The following is a 24,411-nucleotide window of genomic DNA, read 5'->3' on the forward strand; positions in this document are numbered from 1 at the left end:
CAGAAAGTTTCCCTATTTTTGAAAATGAAATCACGGAGGAGTCCCCACAGCCTCTTGAAAGCTGCGTTTAAGTTGCTTCATCCTGGCCCCAGGGGACAGCCCTGCGCTGCTGCAGCACCGTGACTCAGGCTGCCACAGCCGATCGATTCCCTAGCGCTGATTCCCAGCTCCCTAGGGAAGGCTCCGTGTGAGGGACGGGCACCCGGAGCCTGCGCTGGGCACGGGGCAGCATCCTCCACAAGTGCCTTGTGATTTGGGGAAGGGCTTGTGATGGCCCTGGGGCACTCAGTTGTGAGTGTCCAGCTGTGATGGGCAGTTGTTTTCCAGCTGTGATGAGCACTGGGGTATCCATCTGTGTAGGGCAGTTGTTTTCCAGCTGTGATGGGCATTGGGGTTTCCAGCTGCGGCAAGTGGTGTGTGCCCAGCTGTGATGGGCACTGGTGCATCCAGCTGCTGTTATCCAGCTGTAATGGTCACTGGTGCATGTAGCTGTGATGGGTGATTGTTGTCCAGCTGTGATGGGCAGTAGTCATCCAGCTGGTGCATGTCCAGCTGTGATGGTCACTGGTGCATCCAGCTGTAATGGGCAGTAGTTATCCAGTTGTGATGGAAACTGGGGTATCCAGCTGTGATGAGCAGCGTATGTCCAGCTGTGATGGGGAGTTGTTGTCCAGTTGTGGTCACTGGTGCATCCAGCTATGCTGGTCAGTCATTATCCAGCTGTGATGGGCAGTTGTTATCCAGCTGTGTTGGGAACTGAACTGCATTAGGCCCACCCCATCCCTGCCACCTCTTTGCCCCAGGCAATCCCTTCCCATGTCCCAGAGCTTCCCGGTGCATTATTTATACAGCCCGAATCGATCAGAAGACGATAACGGCTTCATTAGCATCCGAGCATCGCGCTTGACACGACCTTGGCTGCGAGAGTACAAGCTTCTTGCTGCCTGTCAGCAGCAAGGACCGGCTCCCTGGAGTCGGGGATGCTCTGCCCACCTCTGTGGGGTCCCCATGGGGGCATGTGCATGGGCAGAGCTCGTGGCCACGAGCTCTGCCCATGCACATGCCCCCATGGGGACCCCAATCCCTCCTGCGAGGGGATAAGCCCCCTTTTGCCCCTGCTCCTCGTGCAGCGCCCGTTGTTTGCGTGGCACTCGTCAGCAAGGATATAATTAAGAGCAGCTATTTTGGATGCTTCCTTTATCCGGCAGCTCACGGCGATGCTGCTGCGGGGTCCTCCTCCCTTGCTTTGCCTTCCTCAGGGGTGCTTGCTCCTGAGGGCACCCATTGTGTTTGGGGCGGGGGGGGGGGGGAACATATTGAATCCTGCTGCCCACATGGGCCGGGGATAAGGGGGTGACAGGGATGATGAGGATGGAGAGGAGGGGACCACTGCGGCAGGGTGATGGAAAGGATGGAGATAAGGATGTAGGGGATTGCCCTGGCTCATTCTTCACTGCCACCAAGAGAAGGGGGGGGGGGGGGAAGCAGCGATGGTTTTCCCCTCATTAAGTAGATGTTGATACCGCGGAGGCTGGAGCCATCTGCTTGGAGCAGCCCCGCTCCCTGCGAGCTGGCAGGAGCCGGGATGTGCTTTGTCAGCGGGGGCTTGGCCGGGAGCCCCCGCGCCCCGGATGGGCATCGATCGCTGCTGGCGCGGCTCTGCCTGCGGATGCAGGGGGCTGGCGCCTGAGCACTGCATGGACCCGCTGCTGGGGATGGAAAGGGCCCCCCCCCCGAGGCACTGAGGAGTTCCATTGTGTGGGGCTGTGGCTTTGGACATGTGTGTAGCGACAGGGCTGGAGCAGCTGGGCATGGGGATCTCCTCATGGCATGCACCGGGATGCCCGGAGCAGTGATTGTACATGGGAGTCACCCTGCAGCGTGCACCAGGATGCCTGGAGCTGTAGATGGGCATGGGGGTCTCAGTGCGGCACGCACCGGGATGCCCAGAGCAGTGGTTGGACACAGGGGTCTCCCTATGGCATGCACTGGGATGCCCAGAGCAGCAGGTGGGCACAGGGGACTTCCATTGCATGTGTGAGGATGCTCGGAGCAGTGGTTGTGCACTGGCCTTTCCCTGCTGCATACACTGGGATGCCCAGAGCAGTGGTTGAGAGCAGCGGTCTCCCCATGGCACTCACCAGGATGCCAGGAGCAGTGGTTGGGTGTGGTGGCCACTCTGTGGCGTGCACCGAGATACCCAGAGCAATGGTTGGTCACTGGGCAATCTCTGTGGCATACACTAGGAGCAGCAGCTGGGCATAGGTGTCCCCATGGCACACACCAGGATGTCAGGAGCAGTGGCTGGGCACAGGGGTATCCCTGCGGCATGCACCGGGGTACCCAGGGCAGTGTTTGTGCACGGCACTGGGGTCCATGGTGCCACGCAGGTGGCCCCATGTTCTGTCAGAGCCGCTCTGCCTGCGTGCCCACCCCACATGTGCATCCTTCTCGTGCATCGGCGGCCATCGCGGTGCCCCCCCCCCCCCCCGGGGCTGTGGCCGGTGCGGGGCCGGTGTGGGGCTCGGAGGCTGAACCCGAGCGCGCATCCAGCTCCCGTGCTCCCGGTGTTCAAGCGGAGGCGCTTCTGGAGCCGTGGCCGGGCTGCGCTCCCCGCGGCTCTGTGCACCCGCGGCAGGAGCTGTTTGTAGTCGGTGCCTATGGAGGCGGCTGCGGCTCCCGCGGCACGCAGGGGCTGCGGGATGGAGCTGGAGGTGCCGGGGCTGGGGCTCGCTGCATCCCGCAGCGCATCCCCCTGCCCTGCGGTCCCACGGACCCTGCTCAGCGCCACCGGGGGGACCCTGTCCCACGGACCCTGCTCTGAGAGCTGCGGGGGGACTGTGCCATGGGGCGGGGCGCAAGGAGAGCATCAGCTGAGCACCCCATGGCGAGCAAGGAGAGGACACTGAGGTGTCCCAAGGACACTGAGAGGGTCCAGTCGAAGGGTCCCAGTGCTGAGGGTACCAATGCCCTCCCTGTGCTCCCTCTCAGCATCTGCCTGGTGGCCCCAGCACCTGTCTCTGTGCAGGATGGTGCTCATGGGTGCTCGGTGCTCTGTGTCACCCCTCTGTGATCCCGCAGGGAGGGTGGCCAGGGGCACACTCGTTGCCCGCTGGCAGCGTGGCCGTGCAGGAGCCCTGCTCTCTCCTCCCCGCCGTGTTCTCTCCTTTTGTGGCTCGTATTTTCACTTGGCAGCTCCCTTCCTGCTCCCTTCCCTCTCCCTTGTTAATGGAGGAGTTTTCCTTGTGCTTCCCAGCCACTACCGAGCTCTCCCACATCTCACTTCCCAATCCAGGCTGCAGATCCCAGGCGGCAGCAGTGGGGCTGAGGTGAGCCCGGGCTGTGGATCTGGTGATGTGTTGGGTGCGGGTCCTGCTCCCGCTGCACTGGGAATTGCAGGCTCCAAGCTGCAGTGGGGCTGTGCCAAGGGTCTGGTTGGGGTCCAGGCTCAGCCACAGCTTCTCTGGGCACCCCGTGCCAGTGCCCCAGCACCCTCACAGGGAAGAGTTTTCTTCCTGATGCCTAAGAAGTGCCACTGCTGGGTCACAGGGAGTGACAGGGACACCAGCGGGGCCCTGAAGGCATGGGGAGGGCCAGGGTACTGCAGGATGCCCACTGCCAGCTCCTCGCATCCTCCTTCCAGCAACCGAAAGCCCAAGCTCCACATGATGGAGCATCCACACTGCTCATTTAACACATGAACAAACCACACCAGTCCCCATTGTGGGGGAACAGCCCCCACATCCCACCCCTGTGCTCCCCTGGGAAGAGCTGGACGTTGCTGATGGGCAGAAGCCCACAGCATCAGGACTGACCGCAGCGGACGGGGTGAGCTGCTCCCCGCCAGCCCGGAGCTGTGGCCAAGCTCCCCAACAAAGGTGCTATTCAGTGCTGATGGAGAGGAGCCCAGCGCCGCTTCCGCTGCCGTCCAGAGCCAAGAAACAGCTCCCAGGAGAAGGGGGCCGAGCTGCACCCCCAGGGATGTGGACAAAAGGAGCCGGCGGGCGCAGGAGCGGCACCGTGCCCAGCACTGGCTCCGATCTCCAGCCCCAAGACGGGCCCCGCTTGGGTTAACCGGTCCTTGCAGAGAGCTGGAGGTCTGCAGGGCTTGGTTTTAACCATGGGTTGCTCCCGGGAAGGAATTGGGATGGGGCAATGCCTGAGGATCGGTGCTGCATCCCTTAACACCCATCCCCAGCATCTTCCGTCACCATCATCGACCAAACACACCGGAGCAGCGAATCCCTCCTTCCTGCACCTGCAGGAGAGGTTGTGGCTGCCAAAATCTCTTTAGCACTTCCATCAGTGCCCGTGCCAAGTGCTTAGTCAGTGACTTCCAGCCATGCAGTGGTTTGACTTTGGTTAAAGCTGTGGCAGAGGCCGTGAGCATCCTGGTGCACTCAGGCCCCGGCACGGATTCAAAGTGGCCAGGGAAAGGGCTTTAGGTGCAGCACTGTGCTGATGGGGTTCCATAGGGTTGGTTCTATGTGACAGCAGGGTGCCACCAGCATGTGGATGGTGGCACCCAAAAGGAGCCAAGGCAAGGTCCTAGATGGTGGGAGCTGGTGTGGCACTGGTGGAGAATCAACCCCATGTTTGCACCAGCACCAGGGCCCTTGAAGGACAGCGGCTTCATGCTGGCAGTGGATAATGGGTTTAAACAGGGTAGATTTAGGTTAGAACTAAGGCAGAAGCTCTTCCCCGTGAGGTTGCTGAGGCGCTGGCACAGGGTGCCCAGAGAAGCTGTGGCTGCCCCATCCCTGGCAGTGCTCAAGGCCAGGTTGGACACAGGGGCTTGGAGCAAGCTGCTCCAGTGGAAGGGGTCCCTGCCCGTGGCAGGGGTTGGAGCTGGAGGAGCTTTAAGGTCCCTTCCAACCCAAACCAGGCTGGGATCCTGTGGTTCTGGGCCCACAGCCCCCCCACATCCCCTCGGGGATGGGGGCTGATGGTGCTGGCTGTTCTGAAGCCCTCCTCTGTAGTTCTCACCCACTGGCACAGGGCTGTGCCGTTAACAAATGCCCTGCAGCTCGGGCTGTCAGGGAGCTGCTGGGGTGCAGGAGGGTGCAGAGCCTGGGAGCCTCTGCATGGGAAGGGAGAAATCTCTGCCACCACCCTGGCCACCCCTGGGTCCCTCCATCACCCATGGACCAGGCTCACGGGTCAGAGCCACTCTTCCTACTGCTGGTGCCCTGTTTGCCAGCGCAGCCCTTTGTGCCACGCAATGAATGGGATGCTGACCAGGAGACACAGCTCAGGGGCAATGAGCAAGGCCATGGCCATGACGCACCAGAAGCATCCCTCTGCTCCGTGTCTCCCTTCCCTGCGTGAAGCTGCCCCTTCCGGTGTGGGTACCAGGCCTGCATCCCCACCCCAGGGCTCTGCCGTGCTGCAGCCACCCTCCTCTTCCTCCTGCTCCGTGTCGCTGCTGGGCTGTGAGGAAGAGCAGGCTCGCTGCAAAGCCTGAGTGGCACTTTCCTGATAAATCTCATGTAAATCTGGCTCCATCCCTCCTCGGGTGCTAATGGGATTGCATCGCCCCGAGGTGCTTTGTGTGCCCACAAAGGCAAGCGTGGGGTGGGAAATGTGCGGAGCTGCAGGGAACCAAAACCACGGCGGGGAGGGAGATCTGGAGCTGCACCCCGGGTCCCTGCCCTGGCCACCCCCTGTGCTGCTCTGCCCTCACGTTGCTGTCCCCTTCCCTCCCTCACAGAGCTCCTCGGATCCGCAAAGAAAGTCAACGTCAACTTCCAAGACACCGATGGGTGAGTGGGAGCCCTGCATGCGGTGGGGTGCGCGCGCTGCGGGGTGCCACGGACGGGGGTGCGTGTGCTTGGGGGTGTGTGCATGGCAGGGTGCAGTGAGCAAGTCTTGTGTGGGCACACCAGGCTCTCCGGAGCGGTGGAGTTGGGGTCTGGATGGGCAAAGCCTCCCCTGCACCCGCACGGTCCCCCTGCACTGAGCAGGGTGGCAGGACACGGGGCTGGGCGATGGCACTTGGTCCCCAGGGATGGGTCTGCTGTGGAAATGGTGCTGCCCATGGAAATGGTGCTGAGCAGAGGGGCCGGATGAGGTCAGGAATGGGAGAACACGTGTCTGCAGCAGCCCAGGTCCCTCATCCTCACCCCGTGGCAATGGGCATCCCTTGGTACCGTCAGCACATCAGCTCTGCTGAGCCACGCATGAGCACGTGTGCGCGTGCATGGGTGCATGCGAGCGTGCAGATGTGCAGCTGAGCGTGTGTGTGCGTGCAGGCATCCGTGCCCCCATCTGAGCGCATCAACCAGCGGTGGGGAGGGTGCCTGGTGCTGCCTGCATGGGGCAGGGGCTGGAGGGTGTGATGTGGGGCAGGGCAAGGGGATGCATCACCCCATGGACCACCTTGCGCCATGGGGTGATGTACGTCACCACAGGGCTGTGTTGTGGTAGGGGTAGGATGCCCACTGAGCTGCAGGCAGGGCCCTGCTCACATCCTGCTCTGGCTCTGACTGGCTTGGGGGGTGCAGGAGCAGCCCTGCACCACCTCTGGCCTCCAGTGATGCTCCTGGAAAGGATCCAGCCCCATTGCTGTGCCTCAGGTCCCCATCTCTTGCTGACTGCAGGGCTGGTGGGTGCCATGGGTGAGCACCCACTGTGCCTGTGTCCCCAGGGAACAGTGCCCTGCACAGAGTGGCCACTGCAGCCGGATGGGCTGTGCCAGGGGAGAGCCCCTGAGGGAGCCCCGGGGGGGAGCTGCGATTGGCACCATCTTGAACAGATCTGAGCTGGGCGCTGGAGTGGAAAACACTGACATTTCCCCAGCAGATGCTGGGGATCGGCTCCGCAGGAGCTGTCTGCTCACATCCCTGCTCCTGCAGAGCATCCCGGGCAGCAGCTCCATGGGGAGCGTGGTGGCTGAAGCATGGTACCCAGAGCGGATGTGTCCCCCTTGACCAGGGTCCTGGTGATGGAGGTCAGATGGGATCATCGCCCCATCAGCCTCTTGGGCACTGGGGCATCCACTGGGGTCCACAGTGTTCCCGTGCTCCAGTGACACCGGGTGGCCTGGGGATGGGATGGGATGGGATGGGGATGCTGTGTGCGACAGGGCCCGCAGCAGCAGCAGGCAGCGGGTGTGAGCTCAGCCGCATGGAGGATGCTGCTGCCGGGAGCAGCAAGTAGGTCAGCTCCTGGCCTGCTTCCCAGCCATGAGCCTCCTGGCGTGGCCCAGCCATCCCGGGTGCTGTGGAAGCAGAGCGGGATGTAGGACCGGGGGCTTCCCCCAGCACCGGGCAGGGGCACCGCTGCCATCTGGCAGCCTGGGTCCCCCCTGTGCCGTGCTGCCAGGGCTAGGCTGGGGTAAGTGGGTCAGTGGGGAGGGAGGGCAGCTCCATGGCACTCCCATCCTCAGTGGGGACCCCCCCCTGTGCCTGCCCTGCCTCCAGCCCTGTGGGGTCTTCTCAGCATCCTCAGGGAGTGTTTCATCTGCAACCATCTTGCTCCAGCATCCCTGGAGCAGACACAGCAGACCCCGCTCCAAGCCTTGCCACATCCCCATCTCTGCATCCCACTGCATGGGCTGTGGGGTTTGTCCTGCAGCTGCAGAGCCCCAAGGCAACGTGATGGGCTGGAGACCAAGCCCCATCCATGCTGGCACATCCCAGCCTCTGGCCCTGGTTGCACACTGGGACGTGGCTGGCTCCTGCCTCAAACATGGCTGTGTCTAAATCCTTGTGGCTTCTTCAGCCCATGGAGGGAGGTAGAGCTCGGTGTACGCAGGGAGCTTGGGGACACACGCACGTGGGGGGTTGCAGGATGCAGAGCGGGTGCCCTGGGGTGCTGGGACGGGGGCAGACTGAAGGTCATGCTGCCGGGGGGACAGGGACAATGGGCGCTGACGCTGTGGCTGGTCCCCAGGTTCTCAGCTCTGCACCATGCAGCTCTTAATGGCAACACGGAGCTCATCTCGCTGCTGCTGGAGGCGCAGGCTGCGGTGGACATCAAGGACAACAAAGGCAAGCCCCTGGGTGCTGGCCGTGCTCCCCTGCCCCTCTGCAGGCTCTGGGTGCCCTGGCACGCCGGGGGGCTCACAGCCTGGCCGCACACAGGCATGCGGCCCCTGCACTACGCGGCTTGGCAAGGCAAGAAGGAGCCCATGAAGATGGTGCTGAAAGCAGGCTCCTCCGTGAACATCCCGTCGGACGAGGGGCAGATCCCCCTGCACTTGGCAGCTCAGCACGGGCACTACGACGTGGTACGGTGGGGCCGGCAGCGCCGGGGGGGGGCCCTGCTGCCCTCCCTGCCCTCGCCGAGCTGGGGTCTCGCTCCTCCGCAGTCAGAGATGCTCCTGCAGCACCAGTCCAACCCCTGCATCATGGACAACTCCGGGAAGACACCTCTGGACCTGGCGTGCGAGTTTGGGCGGGTCGGGGTAAGCGCTCACAGGGCTGGGGACCCCAAGGGGAAGAGGATGGGGACATAGCGACGTCCCTGGCGATGCTGGAGCATCCTTGGGGAGCGCCGGGCAGCACCAGGGACGGGCAGTGGTGGGGACCCGGCCCTCTGGCTGCGCGCAGGGGGCAGGAGCGGGGCTGGGAGCGGGGCCGTGGCCGTGGCAGGCGGCTGAGCCGCCGTTGCAGCCCTGCTCCGTCTGTGCTCGCTGCTGCAGGTGGTGCAACTGCTCCTGAACAGCAACATGTGCGCGGCGCTGCTGGAGCCCAAGCCGGGGGACGCCACCGACCCCAACGGCACCAGCCCCCTGCACCTCGCCGCCAAGAACGGCCACATCGACATCATCCGGTGGGTGCCGCGGGCAGGGGGCAGCACCGGGAGCTGTGTGTGCATCCCCGCCCCCGGCTGAGCCCACCGCCTGCCCCGCTGCAGGCTGCTGCTCCAGGCTGGCATCGACATCAACCGGCAGACCAAGGCGGGCACGGCGCTGCATGAGGCGGCTCTCTGCGGCAAGACCGACGTGGTGCGGCTGCTGCTGGATGTAAGGAACCCCCCCCCCCCGCCCCAGAGCGCTGCGGGATGGGGGTGACCCCGCAGATGGGGATGTAGCACGGAGTGTTCATAGAGGGGAGGGTGCTGGGGGGGACAGGGAGCTGTCTTAGAGTGGTCCAAGAGGTCCGATGGGGTGGCAGAGAGGAGGACAGCGCCTTCCAAAGCTCTTTCCATGCTATTGCAGAGCGGGATCAATGCCCACGTCAGGAACACCTACAACCAAACGGCTCTGGACATCGTCAACCAGTTCACCACCAGCCAGGCCAGCAAGGAGATCAAGCAGATGCTGCGGGGTAGGGGGGGGACTGGGAATGGAGGGATGGAGCACCTCTCCTCTGAGGAATGGCTGAGAGAGTTGGAGTTGTTCAGCTTGGAGAAGAGACGGCTTAGAGCAGCTTTCAGTTCTTAAGAGCGGCTTATAAGAAAGATGGGGAGAGACTTTTTAGCAGGGCCTGTTGCAATAGAATGAGGGGTGATGGTTTTAAACTGAAAGAGGGGGATAGAGCCTGGATGAGAGGGGAAATGCTCTTTATAATGAGGGTGGTGAAATACTGGCACGGGTGATGGATGTGCCATCATCTGGGTGTGTTTGGAGCAGCCTGATGTAGTTGAAGACGTCCCTGCTCATTGCAGGGGGTTGGAACTGGACGAGCTTTAGGGTCCCTTCCAACCCAAACCGTTCCATGATTCCATTCCACGGGCACCCAGCGCCATTCCCGCTCTTCCCGCAGACGCTTCCGCCGCTCTGCAGGTCCGGGCCATCAAGGATTATTGCAACAACTACGACCTGACCAGCCTCAACGTGAAAGCCGGGGATGTGATCACGGTGAGTGCGGCCGGGGGGGCCGGGGGGCCCCGCTGGTGACACCGGCCCCTGACCCGGCCGTGCCCGCAGGTGCTGGAGCAACACGTGGACGGGCGATGGAAGGGCTGCATCCACGACAACCGCACCGGCAACGACCGCGTCGGATACTTCCCCTCCAGCCTCGTCGAGGCCATAAGCAAGAGAACAGGCAAATAATTCCCTCCCTTCTCCATTCCTTGTGTGGGGCTGCTCCCAAACTGCAGCCCCAGGGAGCCCCGTTTCGGTCTGGTGGGGACTGGGGTGCTGGGGGTCAAGCCCAGCTGGGGTGATGCCCTTGTCATGTATCTGGGGTCAGTGTCCCCCCCATGTGCATGGTGATGGTGCCATGGAATGTGTGGGGTTGGTGTCCCCGTCATGTATGTGTGGTTGGTGCCGTTGCGTGCGTGGGCTTGATGTCCCTGCCATGTGCATGGGGACAGTGATGTTGAGTGTATGGGGTTGGTGTGCCCATCATGCATGTGGGGCCGGTGCCCTGTGAAGTCCATGGGGCTGATGTCCCCATCAAGCGCATGGTGTTGGTGTCCCCACTGTGCATGTGGGGCTGGTGTCCCCATGGAGTGTGTGGGGTCTCTGCCCCTGTTGTGCCTGTGGGGTCAATGCCCACCTGATGCACAGGGGGCTTGGTGCCAGCAGCCCCAGGTCTGGTGTTGGGCTTGGGGAGTCACTTGTGCACCAGGAGGTTGGTGCATGGGGAGAGCTGGGGACATCACTGCAGTCTGGGGGGGGACTGTGCAGCGGTGGGGACACGGGACCTGGTGCTCAGGGTCTGAGCAGGGGTTGGGCACTGATGCCAGGGAGCCGGCACTGCCCCATGGGGACCAGGGGCTGTCTCAGGGATCGGGCCCTGCTCCCCTGCCCTGCGGCTGCCTGTTCCCATCCCCTTCCCTGTAGGTTACCTGTGGGATGTGTGGTCCCCCGTGGCTGTCCCCGCTGCCAGGAGCAGCACAGTGGGGCTGGTACCTCTGCGGGCAGCACTGGAAGGTCCCGCATCAACCATCTTGCTCCCCACTACCCGGCCCTACACGCTCTTGAGGGTGGCCACATCACTGGGACATGGGTAGAGAATGGCACAGGGCTGCCATGTGCCGGCCAGGCAGGGGTAGAGCCACCCTCTATGTGTGGGTCATGCTGGTCCCACGGGATGAGGTTCAACGTGTGCGCTGTGTGCTGGTACCATGGGATGAGATCCGTGGCTCCTGGGATGCCACTTGGCTCCGTAGCAGTGATTCCAGGGTGTGGGGGTCTGTAGCCACCCCATCGGCTGCAGCCCTGGGCTCTGTGCAGTGGGGCAGCAGCATGGGGCGCAGTGGGGTGGCTGCAGTAGCACTTGGCCAGCTGGGCACGGGGATGCCAGCGCTGCAGCCCTTCCCTTCCCAGGATGCCTTTGCGTGCCCCACATCCATGCCCTCATGGGGAGACGCCGTGGGGCACTGGGATGTGCCATGGGCTGTGCCCTGCGCCGGGCTGGGCCCTGTGCTGAGCTCCCGCTGCTGCTCCTTGGCTCCGCATCGGTTCCGTCTCGCTTCTGGCTTCTCCACGTCCCTTTGGTGACTTTTTTTTGTTCGCTGCTTTGGTTTTTTCCCCTTTTCTTTCTCTGTTCTTTGGGTTTATTTCCGTTTCTCTGGTGGCGCTGAGCGGGTCTCGGTTATTTTGATTCTTTTCATTTTGTCTCTTGTTATGTTTTATTATCAGGTTCATGGGAGACTGTAACAATCCCCCAACAGTACCAAAAGATCCCGCTCCCGGCTTACGGGGCTGCTGTGCTAAACGGTGACGCCTCGTCCCATCCGTTCCATTCCCTGCCTCCACCTCCACCTCCACCACCACATTCCCATCAGACTCTTTTCAGTTCCTTTGGCTATCACAGGCTCTCCCCTAGCAGTGCCGACGAGCCGCCTTACGGACAAGGTAGTTCACCGCTCGCTTCGTGCTCTCGATGGATTTCTTTCTTTGCCTTTAACGTGTGGATCGAGTCTTTTCTCTCTGCTCGGCCTCTCCCCCCCCCCTTTGCCATGCTGCGGTGGGCCGTGCGCAGGCGTGTGCGAGTGCGTGCACGTGGGTGTGCATGCAGGCGTGGGCATGCGTGTGTGTGTGTGTGTGCATGCAGGCGTGTGCGTGCGCAGATGCGTGTACACGTGCATGTCCCTTCCACTGCACCCCCTCGCCAGCGCTGCTGTAGCACGGCAGGGCCCATGGCGCTGCTGTTGGGACATCCCCAGTGCCCCACATCCCACCTGCAGCACCCCAGTGACCCCCATCCCACCATTCCATGTCCCACATCCCACCCGCAGCACCCCAGTGACCCCCATCCCACCATCCCATGTCCCACATCCCACTCGCAGCACCCCAGTGACCCCCATCATACCATTCCATGTCCCACATCCCACTCGCACCATCCTGGTATCCCACATCCCAGCCGCAGCACTCCCGAGTCCTGCATCCCACCAACGCCATCCCGGTGACCCACATCCCACCCACACCTCCCCGGTGTCCCACATCCCTCCTGCACCACCTCATGTTCCCCATCCCACCTGCAGCATCCCAGTGACCCCTATCCCTCTATCCCATGTTCCGTATCCCACTTGCACCATCCAATGTTCTCCATCCCACCTGCAGCATCCCAGTGACCCCTATCCCTCTATCCCATGTTCTACATCCCACTTGCACCATCCAATGTTCTCCATCCCACCCACAGCATCCCAGTGACCCCCATCCCACCATTCCATGTCCCACATCCCACTTGCACCATCCTGCGTCCCGCATCCCACCCACACCTCCCCAGTGTCCCACATCCCATCCTCCCCACCCCAGTGTTCCCCATCCCACCCACAGCACCCCAGTGTCCCACATCCCACCCTCATCACCCTGGGGCCCATACCCCACCCACACCTCCCTGGTGTCCCCCATCCCACCCACAGCACCCTGCAGCCCCTGCTCTTCTTCCCACCCTGCCCCTGTGCATGGGGACCCCCAAAACCACTCTCCAGGCCCCGTGCCCAGCTGGGAGCCACGGGCACAGGGACCCTCTGCCTGTTGCAGCCTCTCCCACTGAGTGTTTGGCACCCCATGAGCAGCTCGAACCGGGCTGGGGCTGTGGTGCTGGGGCTGCTTTCCTGGGGGATGCTCTCGGGGCTGGCTCAGGGCTCAGCTAAACACTGGGGACCATCGCTGTGCGCGGGCAGGTGATGGGTGCTGCAGGTCTATGTGTTGAGCAGATATTTGGTGGGGGGTCTGCATTGTGCAGCCCATGCCATGCCCTGGGGGCTGCCACCGGTTCTCTGGCACCGGCGGTGTTTGCCTGAGCCCCAGTGGTGCTGGTGCTGTGGGTTGCATTGGGAGAGCACTGGGCTGGGTGTGCTGGCGATGGAGACAAGGGAGCAGAATCTTTCCCCTAGGGTCTCTCTCGGTGCTGGGTTGCACAGAGCTTTACCCCAGCAGCGCGGTGCGGCTCAGGGATGTCCCGTCGTGATTGTGGTGTGGCCATTTGTCCCCTTGGTGCTTCTTCAGTGACTGCATCACCTCGGACCATCCCCCTGACTGCTAACGGGGAGAAGTGCTTAAGGAATTGAAGCAGGCGGTGTTGGGGTGGCAATGACTGAAGCTGGTGTTGGGGCTGTGGCAGTGCCAAGCTTCCCAGGGCTGGTGTCCATCTCATCTGGTGCTGGTTTGAGCTGTGCTCTCTCCGTGGCCATCCCTGTTGGCCCTGGTGCGAGCAGGAGGTGGCAGAGGTGGGCAGTGCGGTGAGCTGGTGATGGAGCGGTGCTTCGGGGTGGCTGGATTCTCTCACCCACTGCTGCGTCACTGGTTGCCATGGGGCACCCTGGGGGGCACGGGGGGGTTCAGCTCTCATTTCTGACCCCACACAGCCCCTGTGTCCTCCCTCAGATGGGTGCAGGCAGCCGCGAGGGCATGGCCAGCATCATCTTGGCCCATTGACAGGGAGGTGGGAACCCTGGTCCCCACTGCTCAACTTTGCTTCCCTGCACTGGGTCATGTCCCCATCCTGTTCTGTACAGGGACAACACGGTCCCTGTGCTCTGCCCGGGCTGAGCTGGGGCACTGGGGAATCCTGGCATAGGTCTGGCAGCAGGGAAGGGAGATGCCCTGTGTGATGGGGTCCCAAGCTGGTCACCGTCACCCTGTGGCAGCTGTTTGGGGGGTACCAGCCCCTGGGACAGCACTGGCACCCCTGGGCACGGCTGGGGACCCCACACCTTCACTGCATGTAGCAGTGATAGGCCCCAGGGCCCCGGGTCACCTCGTCCCGTGCCACACCGCTGTGAGCCCGAGCGCACGGAGCCACGCACGCCTGATGGCTGCTCTCTCTGCTCTGCCACCAAGGGTCCCGCGGGGCCGACATGAGCCCATCGCACCTCTCGCCGTCGCAGGGCGGATCGGCTGCACCGGCTCCCACCGAGGAGATCTGGGTGCTGCGGAAACCCTTCGCAGGTACGACCCTCCCTGTGCCCATGGTGGCGGGACACGGTGTGCCCCGTCCTGGCCACGGCGTCGGTGCCCTCATGGCATCTCCTCTCTGTGCAGGTGGGGACCGCAGCAGCCTGGGCAGCACGGGCAGCGTGGCCTCGGCGCGCAGCTCAGGCAGCGGGCAGAGCGCGGGCAGCGGGGCGCATGCCCTGCACGCCGGCTCGGAAGGTGTCAAGGTAAGAGGAGCCCCGAGGTGGCTGTGCCAGCCCCTGGTGGCACTCGGCTCCGGGCCGGGCACTGGCACTGGTGCGGGTGTTTGCTGCCCTGGCAGCTGCCCTTGGTCCCTGATGGGATTGATGCTCAGATGGGTCCTGTAGGTTCTACCCACACCCAGAGCGTCACTGATGGTAGCCACCAGTGTCCGCTCCAGGATGCAAGCTTAGACCTGGCACGACGTCCTGCTGTGCTTCAGGGGCTGCCAGTGCATGCAGGATCCTGCTAAAGCTGTGTGCTGTGTCTCTGCTGCCACTTGCAGGGTCCCTCTGCACTGCACTGCACACTGCTGGCGTGCTGCCCACTGCAGCTCCACACTGCACGGAGCATCTGCCTGCTGCTGCCAGCACACAGCACACTGCACACTGCGAACTGCTGCCAGCACGTCGCTCACTGCATCCTGATGCTGCTGTTGGCACATTGCCCACTGCATCCTGATGCTGCTGTTGGCATATTTCTCACTGCATCCTGATGCTGCTGTTGGCATATTTCCCACTGCATCCTGATGCTGCTGTTGGCATATTTCCCACTGCATCCTGATGCTGCTGTTGGCATATTTCTCACTGCATCCTGATGCTGCTGTTGGCATATTTCCCACTGCATCCTGATGCTGCTGTTGGCATATTTCCCACTGCATCCTGATGCTGCTGTTGGCATATTTCCCACTGCATCCTGATGCTGCTGTTGGCATATTTCCCACTGCATCCTGATGCTGCTGTTGGCATATTTCCCACTGCATTCTGATGCTGCTGTTGGCATATTTCCCACTGCATCCTGATGCTGCTGCTGGCAAGTTGCTCACTGCATCCTGATGCTGCTGCTGGCACATTGCTCACTGCATCCTGATGCTGCTGCTGACACATTGCCCACTGCATCCTGATGCTGCTGCCGGCACACACTGCTCACTGCATCCTGATGCTGCTGCCGGCACACACTGCTCACTGCATCCTGATGCTGCTGGTGGCATGTTGCCCGCTGCATCCTGATGCTGCTGCCGCCATGTTGCCCACTGCATCCTGATGCTGCCATTGGCATTCTGCCCGCTGCATCCTGATGCTGCTGCCGGCACGTTGTGCTTTGTGCAGCACCGCGGGGTGTCCTGGCCTGAGGCACCCACGACCCCATCTCCCCCGGCATCCTGCCTTAGTGCTGCTGGGCACTGAGGTCGGTGTAGGCTCTGCTTTGCACTGGGGGTCCCCCCTCCACCAGCCTGTGCCGGGTTCGTGCCGGGCTGGATTCGGGGCGCCGCGGGCGCTCGCTGCCTGCCAGGCACCATCTGTGCTGCTGCCGCTCTCCCCGCCGCAGCCTGGATCCGCTGCGCCTCTCCCTGCCCGCCCTCGCCCCGGCGCAGCACCCGCAGCACCGGCAGCACCCGCCTCACTCCTGCCTGCTCTTCCTCCCTTTCCCGGGGTGTTTTTCAGCTGCTGGCAACCGTCCTTTCCCAGAAGGCTTCTGCGCAAGAGTGTGCCGTGGGCGATGGGCCGGCCAAGGCGCAGGACATCCCCGCAGGTGCGTGCTGCCGGAGCAGGAGCAGCCCTGGCCCTGCCGCGGGCGCGCCGTGGATCCAGGGATCTGTCTTTTTGTTTTATTGCCACGGCGCCCGTCGCCAGAAGGAAAACGTGTGGGTAAAAAATGACTCTGTCGCCTTTCGGCTGCTGCCAGGCCTTCTCCTGCCTCGGTTAGTGGGGGCCCCGTGGGGGGGGTAGGGGGGCGGCGCGGCGGGCAGGGGACGGCAGCGTTCCTCCCCGGCCCCTTCCCTTCCCCTGGCCCCCCACCAGCCCCACCGGAGTCCCAGCCGGGGCCGGCACCGCCAACCGGGGGTGGGGGGGGTGAGGCTGGGGGCTGCCCTGGCAGCGGGGAGCACGGGCACGGCACGGGGGAGGCACAAGCTTTGTGGGGGGGACCAGATGGGAGATGCTCATGCGAGGAGGATGCACACGTGGGAGATGAGCGTGGGGGGATGCTCGGGCTGCGGAGATGCACATGCAGCGGGGATGGGAGCCGGGGAGGGAGGGATGTGAGCACGGGGAGGGGGATACATGCACAGAGGGGATGCACGTATAAAGGGAGTGAACACACGCGGAGGGGATGCGCACACAGAGGGGAGATGCACATACACAGAGGGGATGCACACGTTGCTGGAGGAGGGGGAAAGCACATACTGGAGAGGAGGATGCACACGCAAGTGGGATGCAGACGTGAGGGAGATGCACACAGCAGAGAGATGCACATGTGAAGAGGATGCCCACGCAAGTGGGATGCGGTTGCCAGAGGGATGCACATGCAAGGAGGATGCACACGCACAGAGGCACATTGGATACACGCACACAGACACACATCGGACGCACACGCACACACATCGGATGTACACATTGGATGCACACGCACACACATCGGATGCACGCAACGGATGCACACATGCAGGGAGGATGCAATTCCCAGACAGGGGAAGGGGCTGCTCTTGCTGGTTCTCATCAGAAATAGGAGGCAGGAATTTATGGGCAGCCCTCATCACCCCCAGGGCGGGCGAAGGCACGAGCTGGAGGGTGGGTGGGCACTGGGGGGCCCTGGGGGACAAGACAGTGTGTGCTGCTGGGCCCCTAGGGATGCAGCGGGTGGATGAGCCCCATCACTCAGTGGCATGGCTGGAGCAGGGATGGAGGCTTTGGGCAGCCAGGAAACCTGCCCTAAAGGGGTTCTGGCTGGGTCCCTCTGCTCAGGGCTGCACTGGATGGAGAGTCCTGCAGCACCAGGGCTGGGCTGGGGGCTCGCAGCAGTGCCATAGCGTTTGGGAGCTGTGTACACCATGGTGCTGGAGGCCTATGCCAGCGCGGCCAGCCTTGCCAGGATGGAATGACAGGGCTGCCTGGCAGTGACAGTGCCTGGGCACAGTGCCCTGCACCATCCCTGCCCATCCCAAGGGAACAGACCCTATGCAGGGCACCCCGGGGTGCTTGGGACTGCTGTGCCGGGTGGGTGCCACTGCCCCATGCCTGCCCTGGGGGCCATGGCGGTGGCACCCACGGGTGTCCGGCCCTGGTGACCGATGACTCCCCGGTAGGTGCCTCGAGGTCGCAGAGCGTGGCCAGTTCCCCATACACCCCCCAGCCCCCCGCCGAGCCCCAGCTGAAGAAAATGGAGCCACCATCAGAGGGGAAGGTGAGTGGGGGGCACTGGTCTGGGGAGACCCTGGGGAGGGGGGCACAGGTCCAGCACCCATCACCGCAGGTGGCAGCCCTGTGATGCTGGCACGGCTCTGGTGCCTTTGCTGTGCCATGAACCAGTGCTGTGAGTGACCCCATGGCCCCAGCCCCTGCACACCCCATGGCACAGACCCTGCTGGCACACGGATGAATTCGGGGGTAGCCCAGGTTATGGATCCCCATCCCTGGGGGCTGCCCTGAGCCTTGCTGTCCCTCTCGCTGCCCCAGAGCTCGGAGGCCGTGTACCAGTGGCTCTGCAAGTTCCAGCTGCAGCTCTATGCACCCAACTTCATCAACGCCGGCTACGACATCACCACCATCAGCCGCATGACGCCCGAGGTGAGCCCACGGGCTGGCGGTGCCACGGGGAGGGTGGCCCAGTGGTGTGGGGTGGCCCTGACCCCTCGCTCTGCCCCAGGACCTCACGGCCATCGGTGTCACCAAGCCGGGGCACAGGAAGAAGATTGCGTCTGAGATCAACAACCTCAGCATCCCCGAGTGGCTGCCGGAGTACAAACCGGTAGGGGCTGCGTGGGGACGGGGATGGGGAAGCTGCATCCAGGGTGGTCACTGGTCCCCTGCACCCTGTCCCCTTTGGGCAAGGGTGGCAGATGGGGATGAGCCTGGGCAGTGCCTGATGGTGCCAACATCAAGCTTAAACAGGGGAGATTTAGGTTGGATATAAAGAAGCTCTTCCCTGTGAGGGTGCTGAAGCACTGGCACAGGGTGCCCAGAGAAGCTGTGGCTGCCCCATCCCTGGCAGTGCTCAAGGCCAGGTTGGACACAGGGGCTTGGAGCAAGCTGCTCCAGTGGAAGGGGTCCCTGCTTGGAGCTGGAGGAGCTTTAAGGTCCAGCAGGATGGGATCACCACCATGACATGGGTGCTGTGGCACTGAGCTGTGCCCCGTGTACCCCCCAGGCCAACCTGGCGCTGTGGCTCTCCATGATCGGCCTGTCCCAGTACTACAAGGTGCTGGTGGAGAACGGCTACGAGAACATCGACTTCATCACCGACATCACCTGGGAGGACCTGCAGGAGATCGGCATCACCAAGCTGGGTAAGGTCCGGTGCTGCTGCGCCCGCTGCGGTGCCTCCATCCCCGGTGGCGATGCTGATGCCCCCGTGCCACCCCCAGGCCACCAGAAGAAGCTGATGCTGGCGGTGAAGAAGCTGGCGGAGCTGCAGCGCGCCGAGATGGGCAAGTACGAGCCGGGCACGTTGAAAAGGAAGGCGGCCGCCGCGGCGTGCCCGGAGGTGCTGGCCATCGAGTCCCCCCCGCCGGAGCCTCCTGAGTGCCAGTCGCCCAAGATGACCACGTTCCAGGACAGCGAGCTCAGCAGCGAGCTGCAGGTGGCCATGACGGCCGAGGGCCCCGAGGAGCCCGCGGAGAAGGCGGCGAACCCGGCGGGCCCGGTGACGGGGCTTGGCGGCCGCGCCAGGGTGATGAGCAGCTCGCAGGAGCTGCTGGGGGACGGCCCCCGCGGTGCCCCCGCCGCGGCCATCTCCAAGAGCCAGGAGTACCTGGCCGATGGGGCTGGTGAGGGCCAACCCGTGCCGCACAAGGAGGGGCGGCCGCCACGGCACGGCCACCCGGTGAAGCGCGCCAGCGTGCCACCCGTGCCCGGCAAGCCCCGGCAGCCCTTCCCTGCCGCCAGCGGGCAGCTGACCCCGCCGCAGACCCCCGGCAAGCCGCGTCCCCCGTCCCCGCAGGGCCCATCGGTGCCGCACGCCACCGCTAAGGTGAAGCCGACCCCGCAGCTCCTGCCACCGGGGGAGCGCCCCGCGTCGCCGCGCTCGCTGCCGCAATCGCCCACGCACCGCGGCTTCGCCTACGTCCTGCCGCAGCCCGCCGAGGGCGAGGGCAGCCCCGCGGCCGTGCCCGTGCTGCCGGTGTCGGTGCCGGTGCTGTGCCTGCCGCCCGAGGGCGAGGAGGAGCCGGGCCGGCCGAAGAAGCGGGCGCACAGCCTGAACCGCTACGCGGCCTCCGACAGCGAGCAGGAGCGGGACGAGCTGCTGGTGCCCGACGCGGGGCCCTACGCCACGGTGCAGCGGCGCGTGGGGCGCAGCCACTCGGTGCGGGCCCCCGCCGGCGGCGACAAGAACGTCAACCGCAGCCAGTCCTTCGCCGTCCGGCCCAAGAAGAAGGGGCCACCGCCGCCACCGCCAAAGCGCTCCAGCTCCGCCATCTCCAGTGCCGGCATGGCCGAGGACTTCCCCAAGGATGGCGAAGGAGAGGCGGCCACCAGGGCCCCCACCGCCGCCGACGGGGAGAGCAGCCGCGAGCAGCGTCGGGCCAGCGACCTGGGCGGCAGCGTGGACACGGGCAGCGCGGGCAGCGTGCGCAGCATCGCGGCCATGCTGGAGATGTCCTCCATCGGTGGTGGTGCGCGGGCGCTGGCGCTGCAGAAGCCACACGGAGCCCCGGTGCCGGCCAAGGCGCCCGATGGCTACTACCTGCAGCCGGGACCCCCGCCGGGCAGCCCCGACCGCGCGCGCGTGGCCACCGTCCTGGCCACCGTCAAGCACAAGGAGGCCATCGGGCTGGATGGGGAGGTGGTGAACCGGCGCCGGACCATCAGCGGCCCCGTCACCGGGCTGGTGGCAGCCGCCCGCCGCGAGCGCGCCGACAGCGTGCGGTCAGAGACGGGCACCGACGGCGCCGGCGAGCGGCTGCGGGTGGAGCGCGGCGGCTCCCCCGACGGCATCCCCTTCGCCGAGGAGGGCACCCTCACCATCAAGCAGCGGCCGCGGCCGCTGGGGCCAGCGCGGGGAGAGGCGGGCGAGGGGCTGTCCCCAGCGCACCGCCACGGGGACCTGGCCAAGGTGGAGGCCAGCGCCACGCTCAAGCGCCGGATCCGGGCCCGGCAGAGCCAGCAGGATGGAGTCCGCTTTGTGCTCACCGAGTCTGACACCGTCAAGCGCCGGCCCAAGGCCAAGGACAAGGAGCCGGCGCTGGAACCGGCCTCGCTCGCCGTCTACCAGAACGGCACCGGCACCGTGAAGCGGCGGCCGGCCTCGGAGCTGAGCGGGGCTGAGCCTCCCGCCACCCCACCGCCCGCTGCCCGCACCGATGGCCCCGACTACGCCGCGCCACCCGTCGAGCACAAGAAGCCCTTCAAGCCGCCGGTGTCCCCCAAGCCCGTGCTGGCTCAGCTGCCACAGAAGGTCCCCGGGCCACCCGCACCCATCCCCAAAAAGGTGCCCATCCCGAGCCCCGGCAGCCCAGGTAGGTGCCAACCCCCCCCCGGCTCCCCAGTGGGGTGGCACCGCGCATCCCACCACCCCTGTGCCCCTTCTCTCCGCAGAGGTGAAGCGGGTCCATGGCACGCCACCGCCGGTGTCCCCCAAGCCCACGCCGCCCCCCACGGCGCCGAAGCCCCCCAAGCCCCACGCCGCCATCCAGTCGGTGAGCGCCGGCTCGACGCCGACCCCGTCACCAGCACGGCAGCTGGGTGCCGGCACGGCCAAGCCGTCCAGCACGCCGCCCTCGCTGTGCTCCAGCCCCGCCAAGCCGCTGTCGCCCGGCGCGCAGCCCGTGCCGGTGAAGCCGCCGCGCTCCGCCATCGCCAGCCCTTCCGTCGACAGCGCCGGCTCCGAGCTGGCGCAGCAGAAGCTGGAGGAGACGAGCGCGTCCCTGGCCGCGGCGCTGCAGGCTGTGGAGGAGAAGATCAAGCAGGAGGACAGTCAAGCACCAGAGTAAGAGCTGAGGGTGGCCGATGACAATGGGGAGCGTGGGGCTGTGATGGGCATGGGGATGGAGGGGGACAGGAGGTAACGGGGGTTTGGGCTGTGCCACCATGGTGGGAGCGGGACTGTGCTGGGGTGACGTTGGAAGGATGCTCTTCAAGAGCATCACGAGCCTTTGGTTGGAACCATGTTGAGGAGGTGACCCTGGAGAGGGCACCAGTTCCAGGGCAGGATGGGCAGGGATACCCGGGCACTGCGTGCACTGTCTTGGAGAGGTGGCAATGGGGAACCTTGAACTAGAGAGTATTGGGGCTGGGTTGGACCCATGGGAAGGTGACACTGGGGAATGTGGTGCTGGAGCAGAATGGACAGGGAGATCTGGGCACGTGGGTGCACTGTCTTAGAGAGGTGACATTAGGGGACCATAAATCAGAGCATGGACCCAGCCATGCAGTGATGCTGGGGAGGTGACACTGAGGAGGTGACCCTGGGGACACGGTGCTGAGCTCTGCAGGGCAGAAGGGGCAGGAGGGACACGGCATGGAGCAGAGAGAGGGTGTACAGTGCAATTGCCCCCGTACACGTCCATGACCTATCCCCACCTCTCACCCAGCTCTGCCGCGGAGTCGAAGAGCACCGTGAGCATCCTGGACGACATCGGCAGCATGTTCGACGACCTGGCGGACCAGCTGGATGCCATGCTGGAGTGAGGGGCGCCAGGGCCCCCCGAACCTCAGGGCTTACGTGGGCACAAGGGCACAACGATCCACGACCCCCCCCCCAACCCCGGCCCCGCCGCCCTCCTCCCCGTCCCCTTTGTACAGCCGTCCCCTCCCGGACATCCCGTCCCTCGGGGTTTGCACAAAGAAGAAGATACCTCAGGATTGTGCTCACGGACTCGGCGCGGCTCCGGCAGAGCTTTCTGCAGCAGCAAAAAACCAACCCAACACCAGAAGCAGCAAAGCAGCGCATCCCGGACGGACACGGTGCCGGTGAGGGGGGGGGTCCTCGACAGCCCCGGTGCCGCGGCCCACCGCGAATGTAGCACAAGCCCTGCCCGGCGCGGCGGCCCCGGCGCCGTGTGCCACCGGCCGATGGCACCGCGGGTGACGGCTCCAGTGGTGGGGCCGGGTGGGCAAATGCACTTGGGTTTCTTTTCTCCTCATTTCTTTTAACTCTTCCTTTGTCAGTGCTCTTCCTTCCCCCTCCGCTGCGGTCAGCGGCGGCGCAGGGGCCGGGGCTGCCGCCCCATGGAGGGATGCTGGGGGGCAGCGGGACGTGCCCCTGCCCGGCCCCTCCTCGCAAATGGGGGGACAGGACAGTGATAAGCTATAAAGAAGTATTAATTTATTGGAGGGGAAGGAAAGAAAGATATAAAGCAGATTTCCCTCCCCCTTCACACCCCCCCCCCCAGATAATAAAAGAATAAACTTTAACAAATATATATTTAAAAGATTTAAAAGTATTAGCAATTATATATAAAGCAGTTTAAAAGAAATCAAGAGAAAACTGGATTTTAGCTTGAGAAGAAGAAGAAGAAGAAACAAAACACTATTAGATTATTACTAAGCTGTGTGTCTTGTGGCAAACTCATTCTCCGAGTAGCACAATATTTACCTGTTCTCCGGGTGGAAGGCTCGTGCAAGCGGTTTCGTTCCGTTGGGATTCAGTGTCGGCGTCTTTCTGTTCTGCTCCACCGTTCCGAACTCAAAGGATGTGCCTTGTTTTCTGGAGGTTTTTGTTACTCCTTCTCCTGGAGGTGGTTCATTTCCTTTGGAGCGTCTTCAGGCTTGGGTTGGGTTTCTTTCTATCCGTTCCTTATGGCATCCGTTGGGGTGTGCGTGGGGTGTCTGTGTGCGTGTGAGCGTGCGTGTGCTTCGGGTGTTCATCCCGGTGTATATTCCTGTATAAACTGGAGTTGGAGTCTGGTTCAGTCGCTTGAGTCCTGATGAATGCATCTCTCTGCTTGTGGGGTCCAAAGTGTTGCTGGTCCTTTCTTTACCAGAGCCTACGCAGTGGTCTCCATCCCCCTGCCTTCTTCCTCCTCTTCCTCTCTATCCGCCCCCTTGCCCTCTCCCCTCCCTCCCGTTGTGGTCGCTGATCCAGATGTGTTTGGCACAACTTTGGCATTTCTTTACAAAAGAGGAAAAAAAAAAAAAAAACCAACCAAAAAAAAAAAAGACAAAAAAGACTTTAAAAATAGCAAAAAAAAATAATAATAATGATAAAAAAAAATCACTCGCCTGAAAATATCTGTTGAAAAAGAAAAAAAAAATGATGTATCTAAACCAGAAACCCCCATAAAGTTCTACATGATGGATATATACATATATATATTTTTTATGATTAAGTTATGGACTCTGTATCGTATCCCATCTGTCGAGCTATGCATCTTGGTGCTTCTCCCCGCTCTCCTGTGCTTAGATTTCACCTCTACTCGTCTTATTCTTCCTATTCTGAATAGTAGGTGGCTCGTGGTGCTGTGAAGAAGTTTGCTCCTATACCAAGTCTGGCAACAACTATTTAAAGAAAAATAAAAGAAACTAAAACCCTGCGGGCTGCCAGCACTGTTTGTGTCCAGGGCAGCAGCAACGGGGTGAGATGGAGCCTGTGGGTGCTATGGGTGCTGTGTCGTGGTGGGTGTTGCACTGTGAGGCGCAACACTGGGGTGGGTGACAACAGCAGCAACCATGGGGCAAGCCCCAGCATGGAGACTGGGGGAGAATGGATTGAGCAGCCCCTTGGTCAGCCTGAAGGAGACCTTAGAGCAGCTCCAGTGCCTAAAGGGGCTACAGGAACCTGGAGAGGAGCTTTGGACAAGGGCCTGTAGGGACAGGCCAAGGGGAATGGCTTTAACCTGCCAGAGGGGAGACTGAGCTGAGCTCTTAGGCAGAAGCTCTTCCCTGTGAGGGTGCTGAGGCGCTGGCACAGGGTGCCCAGAGAAGCTGTGGCTGCCCCATCCCTGGCAGTGTTCAAGG

General features: G+C 63.2%; 1 protein-coding gene across 3 annotated transcripts in view; it reads left to right on the top strand.

Annotated features, from left to right (window-relative positions):
• CASKIN1 (CASK interacting protein 1) overlaps positions 1-22,996 on the top strand; it is a 30,361-nt gene extending 7,365 nt beyond the window's left edge. Inside the window, exons 2-21 of one of the 3 annotated variants that reach the window (XM_057398089.1) lie at positions 5,711-5,762; positions 7,894-7,991; positions 8,085-8,230; positions 8,312-8,407; positions 8,645-8,775; positions 8,860-8,968; positions 9,164-9,272; positions 9,711-9,805; positions 9,875-9,992; positions 11,537-11,752; positions 14,186-14,293; positions 14,387-14,505; positions 15,964-16,051; positions 17,604-17,701; positions 17,974-18,084; positions 18,164-18,265; positions 18,665-18,803; positions 18,882-20,972; positions 21,052-21,442; positions 22,047-22,996. In XM_057398089.1, the coding sequence (XP_057254072.1) occupies positions 5,711-5,762; positions 7,894-7,991; positions 8,085-8,230; positions 8,312-8,407; positions 8,645-8,775; positions 8,860-8,968; positions 9,164-9,272; positions 9,711-9,805; positions 9,875-9,992; positions 11,537-11,752; positions 14,186-14,293; positions 14,387-14,505; positions 15,964-16,051; positions 17,604-17,701; positions 17,974-18,084; positions 18,164-18,265; positions 18,665-18,803; positions 18,882-20,972; positions 21,052-21,442; positions 22,047-22,143 (4,514 nt within the window). In that variant the 3' untranslated portion in view covers positions 22,144-22,996. Of the gene's footprint in view, positions 1-5,710; positions 5,763-7,893; positions 7,992-8,084; positions 8,231-8,311; positions 8,408-8,644; positions 8,776-8,859; positions 8,969-9,163; positions 9,273-9,710; positions 9,806-9,874; positions 9,993-11,536; positions 11,753-14,185; positions 14,294-14,386; positions 14,506-15,963; positions 16,101-17,603; positions 17,702-17,973; positions 18,085-18,163; positions 18,266-18,664; positions 18,804-18,881; positions 20,973-21,051; positions 21,443-22,046 lie in introns of all 3 variants that reach the window. The other 2 variants (XM_057398092.1, XM_057398090.1) reach the window with 2 other exon arrangements.
• Positions 22,997-24,411: the final 1,415 nt, after the last annotated feature.

Source organism: Pezoporus wallicus, unplaced genomic scaffold, assembly GCF_028554395.1.
Source record: "Pezoporus wallicus isolate ANWC-B61680 ecotype Strahan unplaced genomic scaffold, APGP_CSIRO_Pwel_v1 contig_6274, whole genome shotgun sequence".
In the NCBI taxonomy this organism is placed as follows: Eukaryota; Metazoa; Chordata; class Aves; order Psittaciformes; family Psittacidae; genus Pezoporus; species Pezoporus wallicus.